The 24,385-nt window shown below is 33.7% G+C and overlaps 1 protein-coding gene across 1 annotated transcript in view; it reads right to left on the bottom strand.

The window, feature by feature from the left end:
- Positions 1 to 22,513, bottom strand: part of LOC124354901 (aldehyde dehydrogenase, dimeric NADP-preferring) — a 99,693-nt gene extending 77,180 nt beyond the window's left edge. The window contains exon 1 of the mRNA XM_046805699.1: positions 22,292 to 22,513. Within this exon, the coding sequence (XP_046661655.1) occupies positions 22,292 to 22,391 (100 nt within the window). The 5' untranslated portion in view covers positions 22,392 to 22,513. The remainder of the gene's footprint in view (positions 1 to 22,291) is intronic.
- Positions 22,514 to 24,385: the final 1,872 nt, after the last annotated feature.

Below are 24,385 nucleotides of genomic sequence, written 5' to 3'. Positions count from 1 at the left end.
TATAGTTACTCATTGGTTTGACATATGGAATTCAATTTACCTAAATATTCAAATTACTTATGTGTAGATTGGCGGATTATAGAGAGTTAGAATTATCCACTAAGTCGATTAACTGAGTTTCAAAATACTATACATACTATCGCAAGGCCAGCCCATAACCTAACCCCTCCCCTCCCCTGGGTTTACACTACAATACACCGTGCCAAATTCTTGGTAAAAACACAATTTCTGTAATCACCGTTAACCGGCATTCACAGTGTAGTTAAACCGATCTACTCACAGATCAAGTTTTTGAAAGATTTAAATGGTATTAAAATGAATGTCCTCGTGACATCCCCGGATAGTTTATTTTAATTTGTTTATTTTTTGAGAAAAACGGAATTGCCAATTCTTAATAGTGACAATCCACTATTCTTCCCGTCCTCAAGGGCTACTGGCCTGATCTCATCAGGCACAGAACAATGAGGAGAGTCAGTACAAGGTCGAGAGTACTGATAAAAAGTGCAACGATCATTGGCACCACACTAATGAATCTGATTTGGGTCTCAATGAACACGCTGAGAATTAATCGATAACCGCAGGAATCCATCGACCAATCGACAAATAGAGTGACTAAAAATATAATAGGTTGTATCCTACCGTCATGTCAATTCAATCCAAATTCATGTGGTCTTAATGGTTATGGTGACATGTTTCGAAGGCATACCTTCATCGTCAGACCTCACTAGCTGTGGTGGTGGATGGCTTTGTCATAGAATAAAAATTACACAACACAGTATACATGTAAATAAATTATTTATACATAAATAATAAATCATTTACTGAATACTGTGTTGTGTAATTTTAATTCTACGATGGTGGACGATTAAGGTTAACCTTAGAAACATGTCACTATAACTATTAAGACCACATTAATTTGGATTGAATTGACGATGGGATATAACCTTTTATATTTTTATTCATTAAAATCTATCCTGTGCAGTGCTAACCACAATGAATTATAAAGAGAGTCTCTCAAATACTTAAACAATAGAGTATTTGTATGTTATACAAACAAATTAAACAATTGTATGTTATACAATTCAGTATGTTAGTCTATACCTAAATTGTTCGGATCCCACGTTAAACTGAACAACCCTCAGTCATTATTTGGAACAATAAAAGGTCATTGGGAGCAATAACGAATGGCTCTTTCTAAACATTAGTTCCTCTTATATGTATGTACAAAAGTTTACATACGCGTAGACAGCTACATAGTCAGGATACCGATACCTATGTAGTTCCTCGAACAGTGCTCAGTGTTATTTTCTGAGATCCAATTTAGATCTGAATTGTAAAATACGAGAGGTAATAGATCACTAATTGCATTTGTTCTACACATGATTAACCCAAAATCAGTCTAGATCGTCCCACTTTAAAATTGACACCGGTGTTGAAACGACAGAATGTCTTGTAATAGTCGCTTTTGATAATAAAAAACTGTATTTTTATTGAATACTTGTACCTCAGCAACAACTTAATCAAATAAACCTTGTGAAAAGTTTATAAATTAACTACACATTTAATTCGTGAAGGCATAACAGAACCCTTTTTTGTTGTCTGCGTGTTTCTGGTGCTATAAGTAATATTGATTGTTACCCCGATCAAGTAAATAGCTGCCTAGATGATAATAAAAATGTAAACCTTAAAAGAGATTGAGGGTTATTTCTGTAGAGATAGATACGAGTATATTCCACCGCGGAGTTTTTGTACGTCTTTTTGAAATATACAAATTCTGCAGCACATTATTTTGTTGGCCTGTATTATGTTATTAAGCTTGACTCATTATTAACAAGGAACCCCCCCCCCCCAAATAATTTCGGCATTATACAAACTTTTATCTACTTTCTAGGATTAAAATACTATTTTATCATGGCCTAGGAACCTGCCATAGTTCATAAAGAAGCCGGCAATAAAAACCGTATTAAAACTATAGTTTAAAAAATATCTATGCACAAACAAACCAACACAAAAGCGAGTTTAATTTATACTACGTATTGATTTATTAATGTTTAACGTGTGGGTGTTTGTCACCCAAGAACTAAAAACTCACCATAAATGATGACTGACTGCAGTGGTGACACAATGACTAGGCGACCATCTGAAGAGTCGGCCGCGCGACCTTGTAATGTCCAACAATAAGATGCCGTGTCATGGACTAAGCACGTGTTTGTTTATTGTGCAGGTGCCATTACGGCAATGTGTTGCTTGTGGCACTGTGATTACCGAGGCATAATTGACAATGTGTACTCAGCTGACTGTTGACGATAATATTGTGCATCTGCGATTCTGTTATCGAGTAATGTTCTCGATAGGCGTGGAAATATTTATCTGCGCGTAGTTCGTATTAGGCCACTATAAGAAGAGGACAATACATTGTGTAATGGGTCCAATTAAAAATTTAACATTGATTATCAAATAACTGTTTTCCTTTTCCTATTCAAAACTGATTAGAAAATAGTTGGTAGGTTAACCTATTCGTCCAGCACCGTGTATTATTCACCGTGGTCAACTAGTGGTACAACCAGTTGTGCCACCGGATGACGGTGGCGTTGCTCGTACGGAATCAATTGCGGGTTTTAGACGTGGCAATCCAGTGGTACAACCCGTGGTGCCACCGGATGACGGCGGTGTTACTCGTACGGAATGAATTGCGGGTTTTAGACGTGGAAAACTAATGGTATAACCCGTTGTGCCACCTGATGACGCCGGTGTTGCTCGTACGGAATCAATTGCGGGTTTTAGACGTGGAAAACTAATGGTACAACCAGTTGTGCCACCTGATGACGGTGGAGTTGCACGTACGGAATCAATTGCGGGTTTTAGACATGGAAATTAGTGGTACAACCAGTTGTGCCACCTGATGACGGTGGTGTTGCTCGTACGGAATCAATTGCGGGTTTTAGACGTGGAAAACTAGTGGTACAACCCGTTGTGCCACCTGATGACGGCGGTGATGCTCGTACGGAATCAATTGCGGGTTTTAGACGTGGAAAACTAATGGTACAACCAGTTGTGTCACCTGATGACGGTGGTGTTGCTCGTATGGAATGAAGGTTTTAGACGTGGAAAACTAGTGGTACAACCCGTTGTGTCACCGGATGACGGTGGTGTTGCTCGTACGGAATCAATTGTGGGTTTTAGACGTGAAAACTAGTGGTACAACCAGTTGTGCCACCTGATGACGGTGGTGTTGCTCGTACGGAATGAATTGCGGGTTTTAGACGTGGAAAACTAGTGGTACAACCCGTTGTGCCACCGGATGACGGTGGTGTTGCTCGTACGGAATGAATTGCGGGTTTTAGACGTGGAAAACTAGTGGTACAACCAGTTGTGCCACCGGATGGCCGTGGTGTTGCTCGTACGGAATCAAATTGGGACTTTTAGCCGTGGTACCTAGTAGTACGACCCATTATAAGTGTTGCGTGAATCAGGCGATGCCTACTGCTAAAATGTCATTTCTATTCGGATGAAAATATCCGTTTAGTAAATAATAAAAAAAACTCAAATAACAATGGCACAACAGCACATTAATTAATTAGGAAACTGGAAGCAAGGTTAAATGAATTGACGTAATGATGAACAAAAATCGACATCAACGTTTTCATTGAATTTCCGAAACAAAAGAATATTTTCAAATTGTGAGAAACGAGGGGTTTGAAAAGAATGACAGTGCATATGAGTTTACTACAAACTTAATTTTCATTCGGTTTAACATAATGTGGTAATAAGTGATCAAAAACTGTTTCTTAATAATTGAACATTGCTTACAGACCCTTATAAGAAACAAACGATTGCGTGACATGTTATGTTCTAAAACAAGTTTAGCGCCTATTGATACTAATTGACTTTCAACGTACCTAATGATACCTTTCATTCCTAATCTATTCTGCTAAAGTAACCGTATAATACATAGCCTACATGAACAATGTTACCACAACTTGTATACGCCTACGGACTCATCTATATGGGTCTATGACAACAATTTGAAACTATGGGACATAAGGATTCTGAAGGTCTAAAAAAGGATACATTTAGGACGATAATTGAAAAGTTTCGACATAACGTTTTGAAAAGTAAAAGAGTATCTCTTAAAAATTAAAAAAGAATTTGGGCTCATGTCGGGGGAAAATCCCAAATTGTGGGTGACGTGCTCAGAGGTAGTAATTACAGACTATTGGCACTAATTGGATCTTCTATAGGTTAACTATTAAAATCCATTGAATAGCCTAACATGCCCGTGCATTCAAGGTGAATAGAAAAACATAAAATTTCAAATACAGGATACAAGGTAGGAGCAATACACATTGTTACAAATTCGATTTTTTAATGCAAGTACACATAACAATGTAGTAAATCGTGGAAACAGTGAAAACCAATGCTAATGGATTCCTTCGGGTTACTCTGACAATAATATCGAATAACTGGGTTCTAATCGCTTGATACGTTCGGCATGTGAGATTTAGTTATGTACCAAACAGACATTGAGTGGCATAAATAAAAAAAAAAAAATACAAATTAATACGTGAAATTCACATCTTCTAACAGAGTTTATACGGCATTGGTTAGTATGATAATCGTCCCCTATTAATTCACTATAATTATATGGTTCGCAATTGTTGGATCATTTGACACCATTATTTACCTTGCAGCCTGAGGCACGAATTCTTTCGATAATTGTAGGCCTACTCCTTAATTTTACTCTAAACTTATTGTTGGTGCTTTGGATAAAGATGCTTTGTTTCGAAATGCTTTTGTTTTCTTTAAATTCTCAGTGGTTACACCAAGGTAAGATCTGACAATTTATATTATCGGTATCACAATATTCTGGTAATTCCGTTTAAGATTTTCAAAACAGTTTTCAAAGATAACTAAGGAATCAGTCAAACTGCTGGTTTGGACTTCATTCCAAATGTTTTTCTGCATTTTGTCAACATTAACTATTATTTTAAACTAATCATCAATTTTGAATATATTTGAGGACTTCAGTGCAGTAGTTACGTGTTTACTAAACTATTTTTTAACGATTACCTCATACCCCAAATCTACTTTTAAAATTGTGTTGACGGATTCTATATTTGAAATAAGTTAAGAAAATACTTTCTAGAATGTAATAAAAAATTAAATAATAAACAACTATAAATATTATGCCAGCATATTAATTGAAAGATTGTGTTTTATAAATATAAAAAATATTGCTTATCCTGAAAGTGTATGCCCTTGGTTGTACACCGCCTTAGGAAATAACAATGGTACATCAGCGCATTAATTAATTAGGAAAGTGGAAGCCATCCGGCACGCAAGGTTAGATAAGTTGACGTAACGATGGGCAAAAATCGACAACAGCTTTTTAAATTGAATTTTTACAACTACATTTTATATTTCACTTCATTACTAAATTCGTAGTTAAAATAAATTGAACTGTTGAACTGTTTCTGATACTAAGTAATAATAGTAAATCGTGAATGAAATTATACCATTTACAGTAGATCTGGCAGGAAACGCTTACACAACTGACCTTAATGTATCGTAACCACAATGCAATATTCATGAGGATGATTTCAGTGACTTGTTGGATTCATGTCTAATGTTTTCGAATTGCTAATAATAAATTATCTGGTACTCACTGCTCATTAACAGTAAAAGCAAATGCACGACGGTAATAATTAATTAGTATATTATTTAAAATATAACGAGAGACTAGTTAGATATATGAAATTTAGTAAAACACACAATAATTATGGTCTTACTATGATAATATTTAAAATAGCGTACAGCAAAACTAATTATCGTTTTGACATTTTATTTATATTTACTACACTTTTTTCAGAATTAACCCAGTGTAAACGGAAAGTTAAACTCCAAAATACAACAAATACACAAAATTTAGAAAATAAAAAAATACTCATACAACCACGAATGTTATTTTAAAATTAAGCCAAGGAAAATCATTTCAAAATTTACAATATTCAACAAAAAAAGATGAATCTAAAATTCGAATTGACAATTTAAATGTCTTTAAATATTACTAAATGTTAATAAAAACTCAACTTTTTCCAAATTGTTTATTTTTTGGAGTTGCCTCCTTTGGTTTTGAAAGGCCTCGTCCAAAAAATAAACAATTTGGAAAAAGTTGTGTTTTTATTAACATTTAGTAATATTTAAAGAATTTTCCAATTGCTCCAAGAGTCTACAATTTAAATGTCATCAAAAGTTACATACAAAAAGATTTTCTCGAAATATTTTATTATACAACATGTAATTTTCTTACATTATGCTTTATTTTAAAAATACGATTTCACTAAATATTAAATATTAGCAGACATGCCACGAACTGAGGCTAGAACCCATAAACAACTGTAATAAGTTCAAAATGTTATATTCAACCGTTTTTATTCAGGCTGATTACAAAATTGCCTAAACTTAAAATAAAAAACCAAAAATCTATTGCATCATCTTTATGTTTCGCAAGTTAATAATAAAAATCCTATATAGAAAAACGTATGGGAATTATCATAAAAGTCATAACTTTCAATGAGTTTTATAATACAGCCACACATCCCTTATTAATATATGTATTTACTTTAATTTTACTTATCAACGTATCTATATATATATAAATGAATGTTTGTATGTTTGTCCTTTATGGAATCGTGAACTATTGGACCGATCATGATGAAAATTTGTACGTATATGTATTTTTCCACGGAGAAGGTTTATAAGCTATGCCCATCCCTTTCCCGATTCAGGATTCCGCCCCACTGGTTACAGAAATACCCATAAGAAATGCATTGCAGCAAACATATGTTAACGTCTTTTCAAATTTTTAATCAGCTGTTCTTTGTAAACATATATTACACTTATAGTTTTAAAGCATAGAGTAAGCTTAAGAGAAACGACAAATTTTGTTTAAACTGTTTCTGCAATCACTGTTAAACATAGACTTTACTATCCAGATAATACAATTCAAATTTGACGTAAAAATTCACCTTTAACTGCAATATTTATTTAATATAAACCATGCTCATGCTTGATCAGAAGAGCAATGCAGATATCATAATTACTATCTTACGTTGGCTACAAATATAAAGAATGTTATAAAATCAACCTTAGTTGTTTTTTTTGACAGAAGTATGGTTCTCAAAACTCCGTGTGTACATATTCTCTCGATCGAGACAACAAAGCAAGCTCAATCGTGGCATCGGAGATATAACTAATTTAATCTAAAATTTATTATAGTAAAAAAAAAATTTACTAAGTAATATAAGGACTTCGGTTCTTAAGATTTGCGTGCGAAGCCGTGGGTAACAGCTAGATAGAGGCAGGAATATGGTACATACCTTCATAATACGCCCAAGAGGCTCACGATGGAACGACTATCAATTATCTCAGCAATGTTTAGAATGTGATAGAAAAAGAATAAGTGAATATAGTGTACTGTTTTCAACGGGAAATTGCGTGCGAAGCCGCGGGCAACTTTTGCAAAAAATTATTGAAATGCGCAGCAAAGCGCGCCGGGCCCGCTAGTTCATTATATTTTGAAGTCAAACACTTCTCAACAGACGGAGTCATGGACTAGTTTAGACACATATTAGTAAATATTCAATGTTTAAAGGCTTATTTGTTTTACTGAGTGATATTTGTATTAATTATATGTATATAATATATATATATATATATATATATATATATATATATATATATATATAATAACGTAATCTCTATTTTTTTGTTGCGAGCCCAGAACTAGACCTACATTGTACAGCCCAACAAAAGTTCACGGCAAGGCGTACCGTATTGGGTAAAGTTCTAAATATCCGAAGCCCCGCAAGACTCTATATTAGTCTTCCGTAACATTTTAAAGTACTTCTAGGTTGTAAGGTCGGTCATATATCTAGTACTTTCTATAAACTATGTGATACATTAAGGTTTGGTCTTGGCCTCATGTCAGCTGAAATAATTGCCATATAGTTTTAAATAACTGGTTCAAATACAGTTTGGAAACAATTATTAGCCTAAAATGTTACAGGCTTTCATGATCGTTACAAATGAAACGCCTATCATCTTTGCTAATATGGTCTAAATATAATTTTTCTCGTGAAGGCCTGTTAATACACACATTGAACTATGTTTTCATGTATACTGTTTTTACAATAAGGACCTTTTCCTGATGAGCACAAATGCTGTAAATCATTGGATGCACGCATGTGGTAAAGACATACGTGCATTTAAAATTTGAATAATCTACCTTGAATAATTCTTGAGATATCGCACCAAATAGACAGGCAGACAAACACGAGTTTCGATTACTCAAGTTAATAACTTACGCTTGAAGATTAGAATTTCCATCCCAGTCAGTTTATTTTGGGCGGGTAAAAAGTTAAAATTACATATTTAATATAAAAAATAATATAGAATAAGCCATTAATAAGTTTCAAATCAAACAAAAAACTTACATTATGTTTGATGCGCTAAAATCTAGTATTGAAATCTAAATTTAATAGTTAGATATACAAAAAATGTTTGTACAGTTTTTGAAAACAATCAAAATAATGTAATCTTAGCATGTTCACATGTTGTACTTTTGAAAATCTTTGCCGATAAAGTTCACAAAGAACACGCATTATTCACCAAAAGTTTTTAATCATTCATGGCGGGGGTAATTTTTTACTTATTAAAAGGACATAAAATAAGCATGACAGACGTAACTGGAAGGCCGCCGTGGCAAGTTCATTGTAGTTAAACAAAGACTTACAATGTGTGTAAAAAGTTAACCACACCCGCGTGTGTAGAATTGCGACACCGCGGAAAAGAAAAAATGAAGTATCGTAAAGTGGCGTAACATGGGTGACCTTGGGCGGTTAGCTGGTTTATTAGAGTCAAGAGTAGCTGCTGATCCAAGACCGTCGACATTCCGTAGACCTTGGCTTGTTTCGACGCATGAGGCTTGAACTAGAACTTGTAGCGATCTCCCAGTCGCCACCTACAGTTACACCTGTGTATCAGCCTAACACAATATGTTATCTTGAGACAAACAATGCTAGATTACTAGTCACACTGTAATATCTGACCGAACTAGAACTTGTAGCGATCTCCCAGTCGCCATCTACAGTTACACCTGTGTATCAGCCAAACATAATATGTTATCTTGAGACAAACAATGCTAGATTATACTAGTCACGCTTCAATATCTGACCGAACTAGAACTTGTAGCGATCTCCCAGACGCCACCTACAGTTATCATGTGTATCACCTGTGTATCAGAATAACATGTTATCTTGAGACAAACAATGCTAGATTACTAGTCACACTGTAATATCTGACCGAACTAGAACTTGTAGCGATCTCCCAGTCGCCACCTACAGTTACACCTGTGTATCAGCCAAACACAATATGTTATCTTGAGACAAACAATGCTAGATTACTAGTCACACTGTAATATCTGACCGAACTAGAACTTGTAGCGATCTCCCAGTCGCCACCTACAGTTACACCTGTGTATCAGCCAAACACAATATGTTATCTTGAGACAAACAATGCTAGATTACTAGTCACACTGTAAAATCTGACCGAACTAGAACTTGTAGCGATCTCCCAGTCGCCACCTACAGTTACACCTGTGTATCAGCCTAACACAATATGTTATCTTGAGACAAACAATGCTAGATTACTAGTCACACTGTAATATCTGACCGAACTAGAACTTGTAGCGATCTCCCAGTCGCCATCTACAGTTACACCTGTGTATCAGCCAAACACAATATGTTATCTTGAGACAAACAATGCTAGATTACTAGTCACGCTTCAATATCTGACCGAACTAGAACTTGTAGCGATCTCCCAGTCGCCACCTACAGTTACACCTGTGTATCAGCCTAACACAATATGTTATCTTGAGACAAACAATGTTAGATTACTAGTCACGCTTTAATATCTGACCGAACTAGAACTTGTAGCGATCTCCCAGTCGCCACCTACAGTTACACCTGTGTATCAGCCTAACACAATATGTTATCTTGAGACAAACAATGTTAGATTACTTGTCACGCTGTAACCTCTGACCAGAAATTTTGTTCCACAAATCAATATAATTAAAAACAAAATTCCAGCTTATCTAAATTATGAAAATCATAACCAGTTATAACACCTAACATAATCAGTAAGTAAGCCAATGATAAAAACAGACACTATAGACAATTCCAGCTTATCGCAGGTGTTATAATTAATCAGTAAGTAAGCCAATTAAAAACAGACACTATAGACAATTCAAATCACTGAGGTTAGTAACTACCAGTCAACAGAGATCGCAGGTGTTATAACACCTAACATAATCAGTAAGTAAGCCAATTATAAAAACAGACACTATAGACAATTCAAATCACTGAGGTTAGTAACTAGAACAGTCAACAGAGATCGCAGGTGTTATAACACCTAACATAATCAGTAAGTAAGCCAATTATAAAAACAGACACTATAGACAATTCAAATCACTGAGGTTAGTAACTAGAACCAGTCAACAGAGATCGCAGGTGTTATAACACCTAACATAATCAGTAAGTAAGCCAATTATAAAAACAGACACTATAGACAATTCAAATCACTGAGGTTAGTAACTAGAACCAGTCAACAGAGATCGCAGGTGTTATAACACCTAACATAATCAGTAAGTAAGCCAATTATAAAAAACAGACACTATAGACAATTCAAATCTAACGTCTCACTGAGGTTAGTAACTAGAACCAGTCAACAGAGATCGCAGGTGTTGTAACACCTAACATAATCAGTAAGTAAGCCAATTATAAAAACAGACACTATAGACAATTCAAATCTAACGTCTCACTGAGGTTAGTAACTAGAACCAGTCAACAGAGATCGCAGGTGTTATAACACCTAACATAATCAGTAAGTAAGCCAATTATAAAAACAGACACTATAGACAATTCAAATCACTGAGGTTAGTAACTAGAACCAGTCAACAGAGATCGCAGGTGTTATAACACCTAACATAATCAGTAAGTAAGCCAATTATAAAAACAGACACTATAGACAATTCAAATCTAACGTCTCACTGAGGTTAGTAACTAGAACCAGTCAACAGAGATCGCAGGTGTTGTAACACCTAACATAATCAGTAAGTAAGCCAATTATAAAAACAGACACTATAGACAATTCAAATCTAACGTCTCACTGAGGTTAGTAACTAGAACCAGTCAACAGAGATCGCAGGTGTTGTAACACCTAACATAATCAGTAAGTAAGCCAATTATAAAAACAGACACTATAGACAATTCAAATCTAACGTCTCACTGAGGTTAGTAACTAGAACCAGTCAACAGAGATCGCAGGTGTTGTAACACCTAACATAATCAGTAAGTAAGCCAATTATAAAAACAAACACTATAGACAATTCAAATCTAACGTCTCACTGAGGTTAGTAACTAGAACCAGTCAACAGAGATCGCAGGTGTTGTAACACCTAACATAATCAGTAAGTAAGCCAATGATAAAAACAGACACTATAGACAATTCAAATCTAACGTCTCACTGAGGTTAGTAACTAGAACCAGTCAACAGAGATCGCAGGTGTTGTAACACCTAACATAATCAGTAAGTAAGCCAATGATAAAAACAGACACTATAGACAATTCAAATCACTGAGGTTAGTAACTAGAACCAGTCAACAGAGATCGCAGGTGTTATAACACCTAACATAATCAGTAAGTAAGCCAATTATAAAAAACAGACACTATAGACAATTCAAATCTAACGTCTCACTGAGGTTAGTAACTAGAACCAGTCAACAGAGATCGCAGGTGTTGTAACACCTAACATAATCAGTAAGTAAGCCAATTATAAAAACAGACACTATAGACAATTCAAATCTAACGTCTCACTGAGGTTAGTAACTAGAACCAGTCAACAGAGATCGCAGGTGTTATAACACCTAACATAATCAGTAAGTAAGCCAATTATAAAAACAGACACTATAGACAATTCAAATCACTGAGGTTAGTAACTAGAACCAGTCAACAGAGATCGCAGGTGTTATAACACCTAACATAATCAGTAAGTAAGCCAATTATAAAAACAGACACTATAGACAATTCAAATCTAACGTCTCACTGAGGTTAGTAACTAGAACCAGTCAACAGAGATCGCAGGTGTTGTAACACCTAACATAATCAGTAAGTAAGCCAATTATAAAAACAGACACTATAGACAATTCAAATCTAACGTCTCACTGAGGTTAGTAACTAGAACCAGTCAACAGAGATCGCAGGTGTTGTAACACCTAACATAATCAGTAAGTAAGCCAATTATAAAAACAGACACTATAGACAATTCAAATCTAACGTCTCACTGAGGTTAGTAACTAGAACCAGTCAACAGAGATCGCAGGTGTTGTAACACCTAACATAATCAGTAAGTAAGCCAATTATAAAAACAAACACTATAGACAATTCAAATCTAACGTCTCACTGAGGTTAGTAACTAGACCAGTCAACAGAGATCGCAGGTGTTGTAACACCTAACATAATCAGTAAGTAAGCCAATTATAAAAACAAACACTATAGACAATTCAAATCTAACGTCTCACTGAGGTTAGTAACTAGAACCAGTCAACAGAGATCGCAGGTGTTGTAACACCTAACATAATCAGTAAGTAAGCCAATGATAAAAACAGACACTATAGACAATTCAAATCTAACGTCTCACTGAGGTTAGTAACTAGAACCAGTCAACAGAGATCGCAGGTGTTGTAACACCTAACATAATCAGTAAGTAAGCCAATGATAAAAAACAGACACTATAGACAATTCAAATCTACGTCCTCACTGAGGTTAGTAACTAGAACCAGTCAACAGAGATCGCAGGTGTTGTAACACCTAACATATTTAGTAAGTAAGCCAATTATAAAAACAGACACTATAGACAATTCAAATCTAACGTCTCACTGAGGTTAGTAACTAGAACCAGTCAACAGAGATCGCAGGTGTTGTAACACCTAACATATTTAGTAAGTAAGCCAATGATAAAAACAGACACTATAGACAATTCAAATATAACGTCTCACTGAGGTTAGTAACTAGAACCAGTCAACAGAGATCGCAGGTGTTGTAACACCTAACATATTTAGTAAGTAAGCCAATGATAAAAACAGACACTATAGACAATTCAAATCTAAACGTCTCACTGAGGTTAGTAACTAGAACCAGTCAACAGAGATCGCAGGTGTTGCGCTACGTACCGAAAATGATAGTTTCTAGGTTTGGCCGTAATTGCGCTGTGAAACGTCTTCCAATGCGACTTTGGGTTTTTGGTCTATTATGTGAACAGATACTCCCCTTTCTCCTGATTACCTTTTGTGTGTATATCAAATACTTGAGCCCTTTTTGGCCATTGCTACCAAGTTATTACTCGAGTGTTTTTTTTATTTTTTTTTTTTAATTTGTTTGATGTTTTCATGGACTTTTAATTTATATGGTTCCAGTTAGTACAGATTTCAAGCTAACGGTCGACGTTATGCAACCACAATTTCTTATCATATAGGTGTTGGTAGATTGTTATTCCGGTATCATCCAACTTTAAAGTGGAGAACCGACATTGACAATTGAATAACTATAATAAGACGATTACTAAATGGGTTTGCACTTCCCAAAGTAGAACTACAGACCCCTTGGTGGTTATCTAGGTTATCTATGTTGAGCCTTCCAAGAACCAGCTGACCTTGGAAACTATAAAAACTTCGCAGCACTAGATACACTTACTCTGCATTACTTCTACATTTGTTTGAACATCGCGCATGACTTAAGGTTTATTTCCTTACTAAATAAATCAATCTAGGAACTCAACTTTGGAAGGGACCCATGTAAAATGTTTACATTAGACTTTTACTGTGAGAAAAATAACTGTAAAAAATTAAATTAAGGAACTGTAGAAAAATTTCTTATTTAACCAGGCTTTAACTAAAACAAATAAAAATCTGATTATAATTTTTTTTTTGAAAATGTAATGGTTTTATACTCAAGATTTTTAATCAACGGCAATTCATTAGTAACTGCAAACAAAGGCAGTACAAAATGTGTTTTTTACGAAGACTTCGCAAATACTTGTTAACCTTGCAACGGGACAATTACAGTACCTAATATGACATTAAATTGCTTAACAAATAAGGAAATGCCTTCAACGTAATTAGGTTGAGATGAGGAGAGTGATTCCATTGGAGATAACTACTTACTAAAGTAATGTTCTTTGTGTGAACACTAACTTTATAAAGTTAACTGGTTTTTTGAAAATCGTATTGTTTTTTTACCTGGAGAATTCATGTTAATATTATTATCACCTTTTTAGATACTTTTATACTAACTACAACCACCAATACACTATACAAAACTACCACCTGATTACATACTACAAGGTTGGAGTATCCAACATCGCGTGTCGCGTAACATTGTTCTTGGGGCAAGTAATTTACTTACTCAACTAAGGCAAACTACAACCACCCATACACTATACAGAACTAACCACCACCTGATTACATACTACAAAGTTGGAGTATCCCACATCGCGTGTCGCGTAACATTGTTCTTGGGGCAAGTAATTTACTTACTCAACTAAGGCAAACTACAACCACCCATACACTATACAGAACTAACTACCACCTGATTACATACTACAAGGTTGGAGTATCCCACATCGCGTGTCGCGTAACATTGTTCTTGGGGCAAGTAATTTACTTACTCAACTAAGGCAAACTACAACCACCCATACACTATACAGAACTAACCACCACCTGATTACATACTACAAGGTTGGAGTATCCTACATCACGTGTCGCGTAACATTGCTCTTGGGGCAAGTAATTTACTTACTCAACTAAGGCAAACTACAACCACCCATACACTATACAGAACTAACCACCACCTGATTACATACTACAAGGTTGGAGTATCCTACATCACGTGTCGCGTAACATTGCTCTTGGGGCAAGTAATTTACTTACTCAACTAAGGCAAACTACAACCACCCATACACTATACAGAATGTTTCAAGGCACTTTAAATATAATATAAGTTCTGGTGAGCCTAGAGAGGGCACTACAACGCAAGAGTACGCTGGAATCAAATCTTGTCACCAACTTTTAACATTGACTTTCTACTCTTGTTTTAGTTTTACTCTGGGAAAGAAATGTTACATGTTCTAATCTCGTATGGTTGTAATTAGTTTTTTACACATTTATTTATTTTATTTCCTCGATGCCATCATTGTCTCGTTTTGCGTCTCTTCTGTAAACTGTAAAGTTAAGGTTGTAAAGAACGGTATTGGTTTGAATTCTCCTGCTTTAATTCCTGGGGCATTTATTTAAATTTTAATTTATCACCAAAGGTTTCTCAAGTTTTAGGGGGTGGGTAAGGGTTAACTTTTTCTGTCTCTCCCAAATGTCTTTCTAGATCCAGTTAGTGAAGCGGAAATAGTTTCTTTTCATTACGAAAATGAAAGTAAACCTAATGTGTATGATATGTCTACAAGTTTCATTAAACAGATAATTGCATACGTTAATCACTTATTTAGAAATAACTTTCAATAAATCAGACTCTCAAGGAGTATTCCGTAGAAGTCATCTAAGATTTTGCCCATGTATAAGAAATGGAACTGTCCTTGAAAAATTTTCATCCAATTTTAATAGTTCTTCTTATCCACAATATACTCGTAGATTTCTTTATTTCACATAATGTTATATTTAAGAATCAGGGCGGTTTCTTAAAAGGTAGATCGATCGATCTGTAATGAATTCTTTAGTGTCATGCATATTATCTGCTCTTGATCAGGAAGAGAGCACCATCGGCATATTTTATGACCTTGGGAAAGCCTTTGACACCGTGAATCATAATGTTTTGCTTTATAAACTTGAAGCCTGCAATGTCAGATGTATAATCCTTAATTGGTTTGCTTCATATTTAAATAAAAGAAAACAGTCCGTGCAAGTAACCCACAAAAACACAAAAAGCCTTTCAGATTTGAATGACGTCAGAGCAAGTGTCCCACAAGAGATCTTTTTACAACCGTTACTTTTTATTATATATGTCAATGAACTTGGAAATCATATTACGGGTCAACTTGTCCAGTACGCTTCATTACAATGTGGATTCTCTAGTACATTCTGGTCATGTGTCGTACTTGGGTATTAAAATTAATTCTGGTCAAAGGTAGAATTTTAACTCTGTTGCCTTTGGCGTTTAGACGTATAATTTCTTATACAAAAAACGTTAAAACTTGTATATTTCAAAAAACAATTACCATGTTTTAGTCATGGAGTTACGTTGTGGAGTGGAGGACGGCTTCTGAATCCTCTTTGGTAAGAGTTTTATGTGCTTCAAATTAGGGCGATTATCTACAGCCTCAGACGAAAAGGATATTTTCGTCAAGAGGGATCTTAACTATGATCTCCATTCTTGTCAAATACATCTGCATTATTGTTTTCAATAATAAAAGCCTCTTTTCCCAATATTCCTAGTATAATACAAGAAACAAAAACAGTTGCATAATTCCTAAAAATTAAAGCTCTTCCAAATACCATTACTGTATTTGACACTAAAAATATTTCATTCCTTGTCTGACACCAAAAAGAACGGCCCTGACAATAGTCCTTTCAAATCCATGTTGTAATCCTTTCTTATAAATGGGAAATTTTATAACTTACAGTATATGAATTTTTACTGTTGTTCATAGTCTCTCATAACTTTAATAACTAATTGTCGTACTTTAATAACAATATATTTATTCGTTATGACCATATTCGAAATATTGTAACCAAGTCAAAGGACAATAAAGTATTAGGCCTATATTGTATTCTATTCCATGTTTACCCATAAAACCAATGTAAAAATATTCACTAATATTCTGCCAAATCCCATGGAGTGACAAGTATCATCATATATCTCAGTATTCCTCATGTAGAAGAAGCTTTCTGCAACATTTCAAGTCTATAGATCATTTCGTTTTCGACAGAAGATGGACAGAAATGAAATGTTTCGTCTCTCGAGTGATAGGCTTCGTTAAAGCTCAGCCAACTAGGTTAAGCTTACACAGAAAAACTTAAGTATGTGTGGCGATTATCTCATCCCAGTTAAGGCTGAAAACAGAAAATGTTGAAAAACTTGTTGACACCTGAAGAAAAAGATACATACGTACTGTTCTTTATTGTAACATTGATGGCACATGCCCAAAACCTTGTTTTCATTTTAAATCATCCATCAATAATACTTTTGTTTGAATAGAACTTTACACGCGATTTATTTGTAAAAATACTACTAAGTACGCTATTAATAATTGCAATAATTCTGTAAGTGTTACTGCGTTACTTATCTACATATGTAACCTGTCGGAAAAATCTGTGACAACGATAAAAATAAAACTTTTTATGAATATACAAATACGTTCTTTCAAAATTGCTCGAAACAAATCTCTGACCACATTAAATATTAAAAATAACCATTTTTATATCATAAAACGTTGAAATGTTTTAAATTTCTTAGAATTTGAAATAATCTAGAGTTTGAATAGAGTTGGAAATCTACCTATTCCAGTCATCCTCATAAGGGAATTTACGGTAGACGTTCTTGAATATTCAGCGATCAGAATATAATGTGGGTTTATTATTCACGATAGCTACAGTAATATTTTAGCTGATCCATATTAAATTTCGTTATTAGGTATGGTAGAACAAAATGGAGAAGTGTTTTAGGACTCTCAGGTGGTGTATAACAATATTTTTTGACATGTTATCTGATATCGCAACGATCTCAACATAGTATGGACATACGGTAGCGGCTACTCAAGTTTTGAGAAGTATACAATAACAATATAGAATCACTAAAAGTTAATTTATCGAACTTATTGCAAACAAACCAAGTTTACGTTTTTATAAATCATTTTATATGCTTAAGTATAATCAGTTGTATCTTGTAAGATTTCAATATGATGCAGTTTCTAAATGTTATAGGCTAAGTGTTCGAGATCATTAACATGCCAACTACTAGACGTTATACCACCGAAGAAATTTACAACTTATATAGGAATAAACCTTCAAAACTAACTGTGCGTGTTTAGTTTGATATTTCCCGATGGTGGCCACCCTTAAAATCTACCTTTCTTTAGACAGTGCCGGGAGGGTTTTAATGGCATTCATCAAAGGTCGAAAAGTAATATAATTGGGAATATTTATTGTTATATTATTATGTTGTCATGTTTTACACTTTGCTAAATTGGGTAGCACAAACTTACAGGTAGCTGTCAATCAGGACATGAGGATGATTTATGGTTGTAGGGAGAGTTGTGAGGGAAATGTTGTACTGAGTTGTCTATTAATAGTGTAACTTTGGACAGCTGAGTTGAATGGCCTTCTCTGCTATTGTCTACAGTTCCAAAACTGTACTGCCTTCTACCTGGCTGCTCAACACGAACATGGCGTCAGAAACCATCAACTTTCAAGAAGGCGACAACTATAATAATAATAATACAGGAAGGGGATTTTGGTAATAAAACTTAAGAACTAGTATTAATGTTATTGCCTTAATCCAAATCACATATATTTTAAGCCACGGTGCATCGGTAAGGAAAGCATCGTTATATTTATAAAGACGTTATAGATGATTAAATTGCGTTGAAAAATAACAAATTTACTCCAAAGTTTATAGTGAACACCCAACACTAATTTTAACACAAAGCTGTGAAATTGTATCACAGATTTAGTCTTATAATTTTCATCTATTTTTGGTTGAAAAGTAGTTTGTAATTCATTCGATTTTTAAAAAAGCTCTCACAACAATTTTAAAGAGCATTCCTAAAACTGCAGCATAATGTTTAGTGCATTTTGAACATTGCCCTTAATTCTCTTCTCCCTTGACTTCTCCAAGCTGATAGCCACCTCCATTTTCATTTTAAGAATTTCAAACAATCTATATTACCAGATTGCGAAAAGTTTTGTATAGGGCCTACTTCATGGCCAAGAATACGTTTACTATTGGAAAAACTGCACTTACCACTTAGTTGTTCCTTTTTTAATAAAAATAGAAAAGATAGCATTTTGAACAGATACAAGAATTTATCTTTGGTAGTATATATAAATATGTCATCGTAAACTAAGCGTAACTCGATATCTAATGTAGGATTATTAATCTATAGTGCCTTATGAAGATCCCTGACGGAACCGGGTCCCAGCGACATCTCTCACACGGTAAACATCACACTTCTTCAAACATCTACCACAATAAAATATATACCTCAGAGACAATGTTTTACTATTTGGGTAGTATTCACCCATGTATTAGAGAAAAAAGAAAATATTTTTTGTGGATTGTGATAACGAAAAATATGGAGATGAACACAGTTTAATATTTAAAATTTAAGCTTTCTCCATTTTAACAACTCATTATTAAAAAAATACTGACAGTAAAACAAATTCTTTTATAGCATTTCTTGTACGTCTCTTAAAGAACGGCATACTAAAAATTTAGAGCTCTAAGTTCACAATTAAAGACGGAATTAATTTTTTTGTAAACTCTTACGAAAGCGGTTATTAGTTATCGTTTTGAGATTTTTTGAATACTGTATGGTACTCTATGTTCTGGTTGAGAATAATGATTAGAACTCGTACTAATTAAATTTTACACCATCCCATAAATAAGATATTTCAAAATAGTTTTTAGTGATTACAACTCTAGTACAGTGACTGCTTCCTGGGCTAGGGGACACCCTTGCTCACTTAGTTGGCCATTCCTGACTTCCAGTAGCGGCACCGCCTTCACAATAACAAAGTTCGTTACACTTTTATTTCAAGAGAGACTGACAAATTTTATTTTCAAGTATCAGAAGCATATGAGGAGAGGAGACACATTTTAGGCATTCATCTATATCGAAGAGTAAACGGAAGAATCAATATAATTAATTAGTTTTTTGTTTTAAAGATACAAAGATACGATGTGTTAAACGTATACTTTAATTATTTTAGTTACGATTTATGAGTAATATTCCTGCAGCCAAACTCATGAAAGATAAAAATAAAATTTTAAAACACGGTGCATTATAAAAGGTGCCCAAACATTTATTTATAAAACTTCACCATTTCATTTTTCAAGTCAAAATAGCCTAAGGAAGACATGCTATTTAAAATAATTATTCACCACATAGCCTATATTTATATCTTGCTTATTTTACAATATTTCGGTTGGTTTGAGTTTTTTGGGGGAAAAATATCTCAACATTGAATTATACAATTCAAACTTACCATTTATTAAACATATGCAATTGATTGCGTTACACAACATCTATTATTCATTTATTACTCTAAAAATAAATAGTTTGTTTTCTAAATTACAATCTAAAACAATTTCATTTATGCGCAGAGACATTGCAGAACTAATATAGTTTATTAATCAGCTGAAAATTAAAGTAATAACATGTAACTTAATTTATTTTACTAAATAAATTCGGTAAATTTTTCCAATTTAAAGTAAAAAAAATTACAAATTTTATGTTTAATAAGTGGTATTTTATTCCAATACATAAATAAAATTTAAAAAAAAACTATTTAGCAAACAACATTTAATACAAAAAAGTTCATACCCAGTGTTTAAAATGATAACAGTACTTAATTTCGGCTGTTAAATGAATATCAGCTGGTTGATAATGAATCTTTAAGTGATCATCAAATTTGGTATCTTTTAACCCTTGAGATGATATGTTTCTAGAACTTTTCAAAACAAATCTTAATAAGAATAAATATTATGCAAATTAGGAATTTTATAACTTTTTTAATTAAAAACTGTAATTTGTTTCTTTAAAACACAACCAAACAGACAAACTGGGAACAAAGCAAGATATGACAATACTTTATATGACGTATCTTCTTTATTTTGATCTGATAAATGAAATAATCAAGTTTGATAGAGTAATTTAAGATACCCCGCGAAAATTATCCAGTCATGAAAGTCTTATTATACAGTCTGCAACACATAAAGGAGATGATAACTTAACTGTCAAAACTTTTTATGACAAATTCCTCGGGTCAAAATATATAAAGGAAAGTTGTAAACATGTCAGGTCCTTGAAGTATTTGTTTTCCACCCGGCTATATTATGAGTGTTTTACTAAACATTGCAACAAATAAACAATGTACCGTACAGTGTATTCATGTGTGTTAAGAGCTATCCTAGTACTAAAATTTATTTCTAAATTTCAAGATAATGACAGATTTTTGTAAAATTTTACAAACATCGATGTAATGTTAAAAGTCAAGAACAGTACTAAAAATAAAACAACAAATTAGGATTGTTATTATATTTTTAATATTGAAAACAAGCATTAAAAATGACATAAAACTACAATTAAATGGTCTTTTGCGACAAAATTCGCATTTACTAATGAGTACAGAATAAACTTCAGCAACATGCAAGTATCTACCTGGTATTCAAGTAAAGCATATACTGATAAAGCAAATACCTAAGATAACAACAATTTACAGATCTGCGTATCAGTGAACATTATGTCGACTTAACAATCGTATGGGTGTAACTCAGATAACAGTAGCAAAGTTGTAGTGAGAGAATGATTTGTCCTTTGTGTTTTTTATAAACCATTCGGCTGATAAATGGTTGCAATTGATATTAGTAGAGCCTGACTTAGAGCTGATATTAAATATGTATTTCCGCTTCAAAATGACGTTATTTTAACATTAAAATTTTCGACACCGATGTGTAATTAAAAAAAAAAAAATCAGCAGGCAACAGATCACCAAATTTCCTAAACCACTCAGTGTGTTAATTCGTAACCTCGTTTTTTGTATATACCAAAACTAACGTATATATGAAATTTTCACTAACTTTGTCTTTAAGGAACGATTCCCTCTAGATTTCAGGACGAATCTTGAGAAAATTAAAATATTTAAGATTCGCCATAATTTTATCAGAGATCTGATTCTTATATATTACTGAAATTATTTATAAAATAATTCTTTTGTAAAGGATCATAGTTCTCTGAATTTAAATTTAAAGGATATTAAAAAACTAAGCGCTTATTTAATTTCTTATTATTTTTTTAATTTAACGGGTCATTGGTTAGTATCATATTATTTGCAACGATTTTGAGTCATATTCACTGACGTTAAAAAATTAAAAAGAGAGTCTAGCAATGTGCAAATGTTTATCTGACATAAAAGTAAACACTTGTGATAACGAAAATAAACAAGACTTACCAATGTCCTTATCAGTGGGCTCTATATCAACTACGGTGTGTGCAGCCACTGCGAGAGTGACAGGGACGCCGGGCAGGGGCAGAGGCTCGACCTTCGACATCTCCCTCGGTCACTGGAACTGGAACTAGACCGAGTCCGTGCCGGCTGTGTAAGCTACTGCGACTATATCGATATTAGCTGGTGCGTACTTCGGCAGTCCGGCTCTTGCTGATGTGCAGCGCGCGACACAGGGCCTTGACTCGAGTCTGCAGTCAAACATTCAGATTCAACACGGGACCAGGGTGACCTTGAGCTAGGCCGGACGCTCTGACATTGGATACTTCCAGCTGTTCGAGACCTTTGAACCTAACTCTACTATAAGGCTGACTGGACGATAACTTCCAAAAACATCACGCGGAAGTTTCCGAGGGCTATGTACAACTTCATTTTTTTTTAATGAAAATAAAAGGAATTAATAGAACTTCAATTCACTATTTTAAGACGATTCGAAGTTTCTCGTTTTTGGATAATTGTCCAATATTTAAGCCAATATTAAAATAGTTAACCATGCTAAGAGTCTTCTCAGTCAGAGTAGTCACGTATTGTTTTTAATCATTGATCTAAACTAAGCTAATAAAAAAACAAAAACATAACTTAAACATCGGTCATTGACCTTGTGCCAAGGCCGACTGCTCTATTATAATACAAACCGTGGTGAAAATGACATTTCTGGGATCTTCTATATTAATTATCTGCTTGGATTTCTCAGTAGGCTAAATGATGAAAATAATGTTTGAAGCGACTATAGTAAACAATCTTGAGATTTTTTCCTATGAGAACAATATTGAATCTCGTGCATTTTAATTTTTAATCATAGCTTATAAGAGATGTCTCATGTGAAGATCTTATTAATAAACATCCGAACACTCTTTAGTTTTTCTTGTAAAAGTTATACTTTTTGGAATTTAAATGGTAAAGTACTAACAGTTTGAGATTTTTTTTAATGACTAACCAATAAAAATATCGAAATAATAAAGCGTTTGGTTGCGTGTTAGTTATATCTTTAAAATGAAACAGCGTCCATAATTCTACGACTAAAAATAAGGTCGTAAATGAGCATGAGGGGGTTGTTATGAGGTTGAAATCAAGATGGCCGCCACTACAACCGGCTCTAAAGATTATTGTGTCTGTAAAAAGGTTCGAGGCAACATTTTGTTGAATTCTCTAAAACTGAAATTTTGGCCGAAAATTTAAATATGACATCGTATTTTATGACCGTGAAAAAGCGATTACCTATTTAATTAAATCCTTTACATAGCTGTAACAATACACTCATTGCAGACTACCACCCAGATTAATATAGGCTAATAAATATAATAACGAGAGAGTCCAAGCTTGCATTAAGTTAGTTGTATTGAATCCATTGAAATAAAAATAATCATGCTTAACTATTGAACTTACAAAGCAAGTTAAATGTAATTACAGCTACTGAAACAAACTTGTGAATTAAAATGATCTAAGAAGATGCCGATGAGAAGATTAACAAATAAAAAAAACCATAAATTGAGGAAATTTTGTTCTGTCATTAACAGTGATTTAATTGTTAAAGCGGTTTTATTTTATCAAAGGAAAAACAAAGTAACTTTATCTTCTTATGAAGTAATGGAAACCTTAAAAACCTTAATTAACAAAATTTTTCCAACAGACAATGATTACACCACCTTACTTACTCTCTAGATAAATAAATAGCCTATTATCTTAATGATGGGAAAAGAGGCAGGTATATAAATCATTTGGGGAAGAGAAATGAAGGATGAGTTTTCCCTTGGAACAATTGTGAGTTAGCCTAACTGTAAAATTGTTAATTTGAGGCTGTTAAAGAGATAAATTTAACTAATACACAAAAGTTCTTTTAATTGGTAACTAAAACTTTATATCTAAAATACTTTGTGGTAATTCACTTGGTTGGATGAGCCAATCATGAAAAAATGAATTAATAATATAAATTAAAAAGATAGAATTAATTTTTGTAAAAAGACAAAGCTCAATTGTGCAATTTTATTGTATGTAAATAATTACAGCAAAGACTAAAGTTTACTTTATCTATTAAAGTAG

This window comes from Homalodisca vitripennis, chromosome 2 (genome assembly GCF_021130785.1).
Source record: "Homalodisca vitripennis isolate AUS2020 chromosome 2, UT_GWSS_2.1, whole genome shotgun sequence".
NCBI classification, from domain to species: Eukaryota; Metazoa; Arthropoda; class Insecta; order Hemiptera; family Cicadellidae; genus Homalodisca; species Homalodisca vitripennis.
Note: the sequence above shows the minus strand (reverse complement) of the source record. Positions and strands in the feature narration are given on the sequence as shown.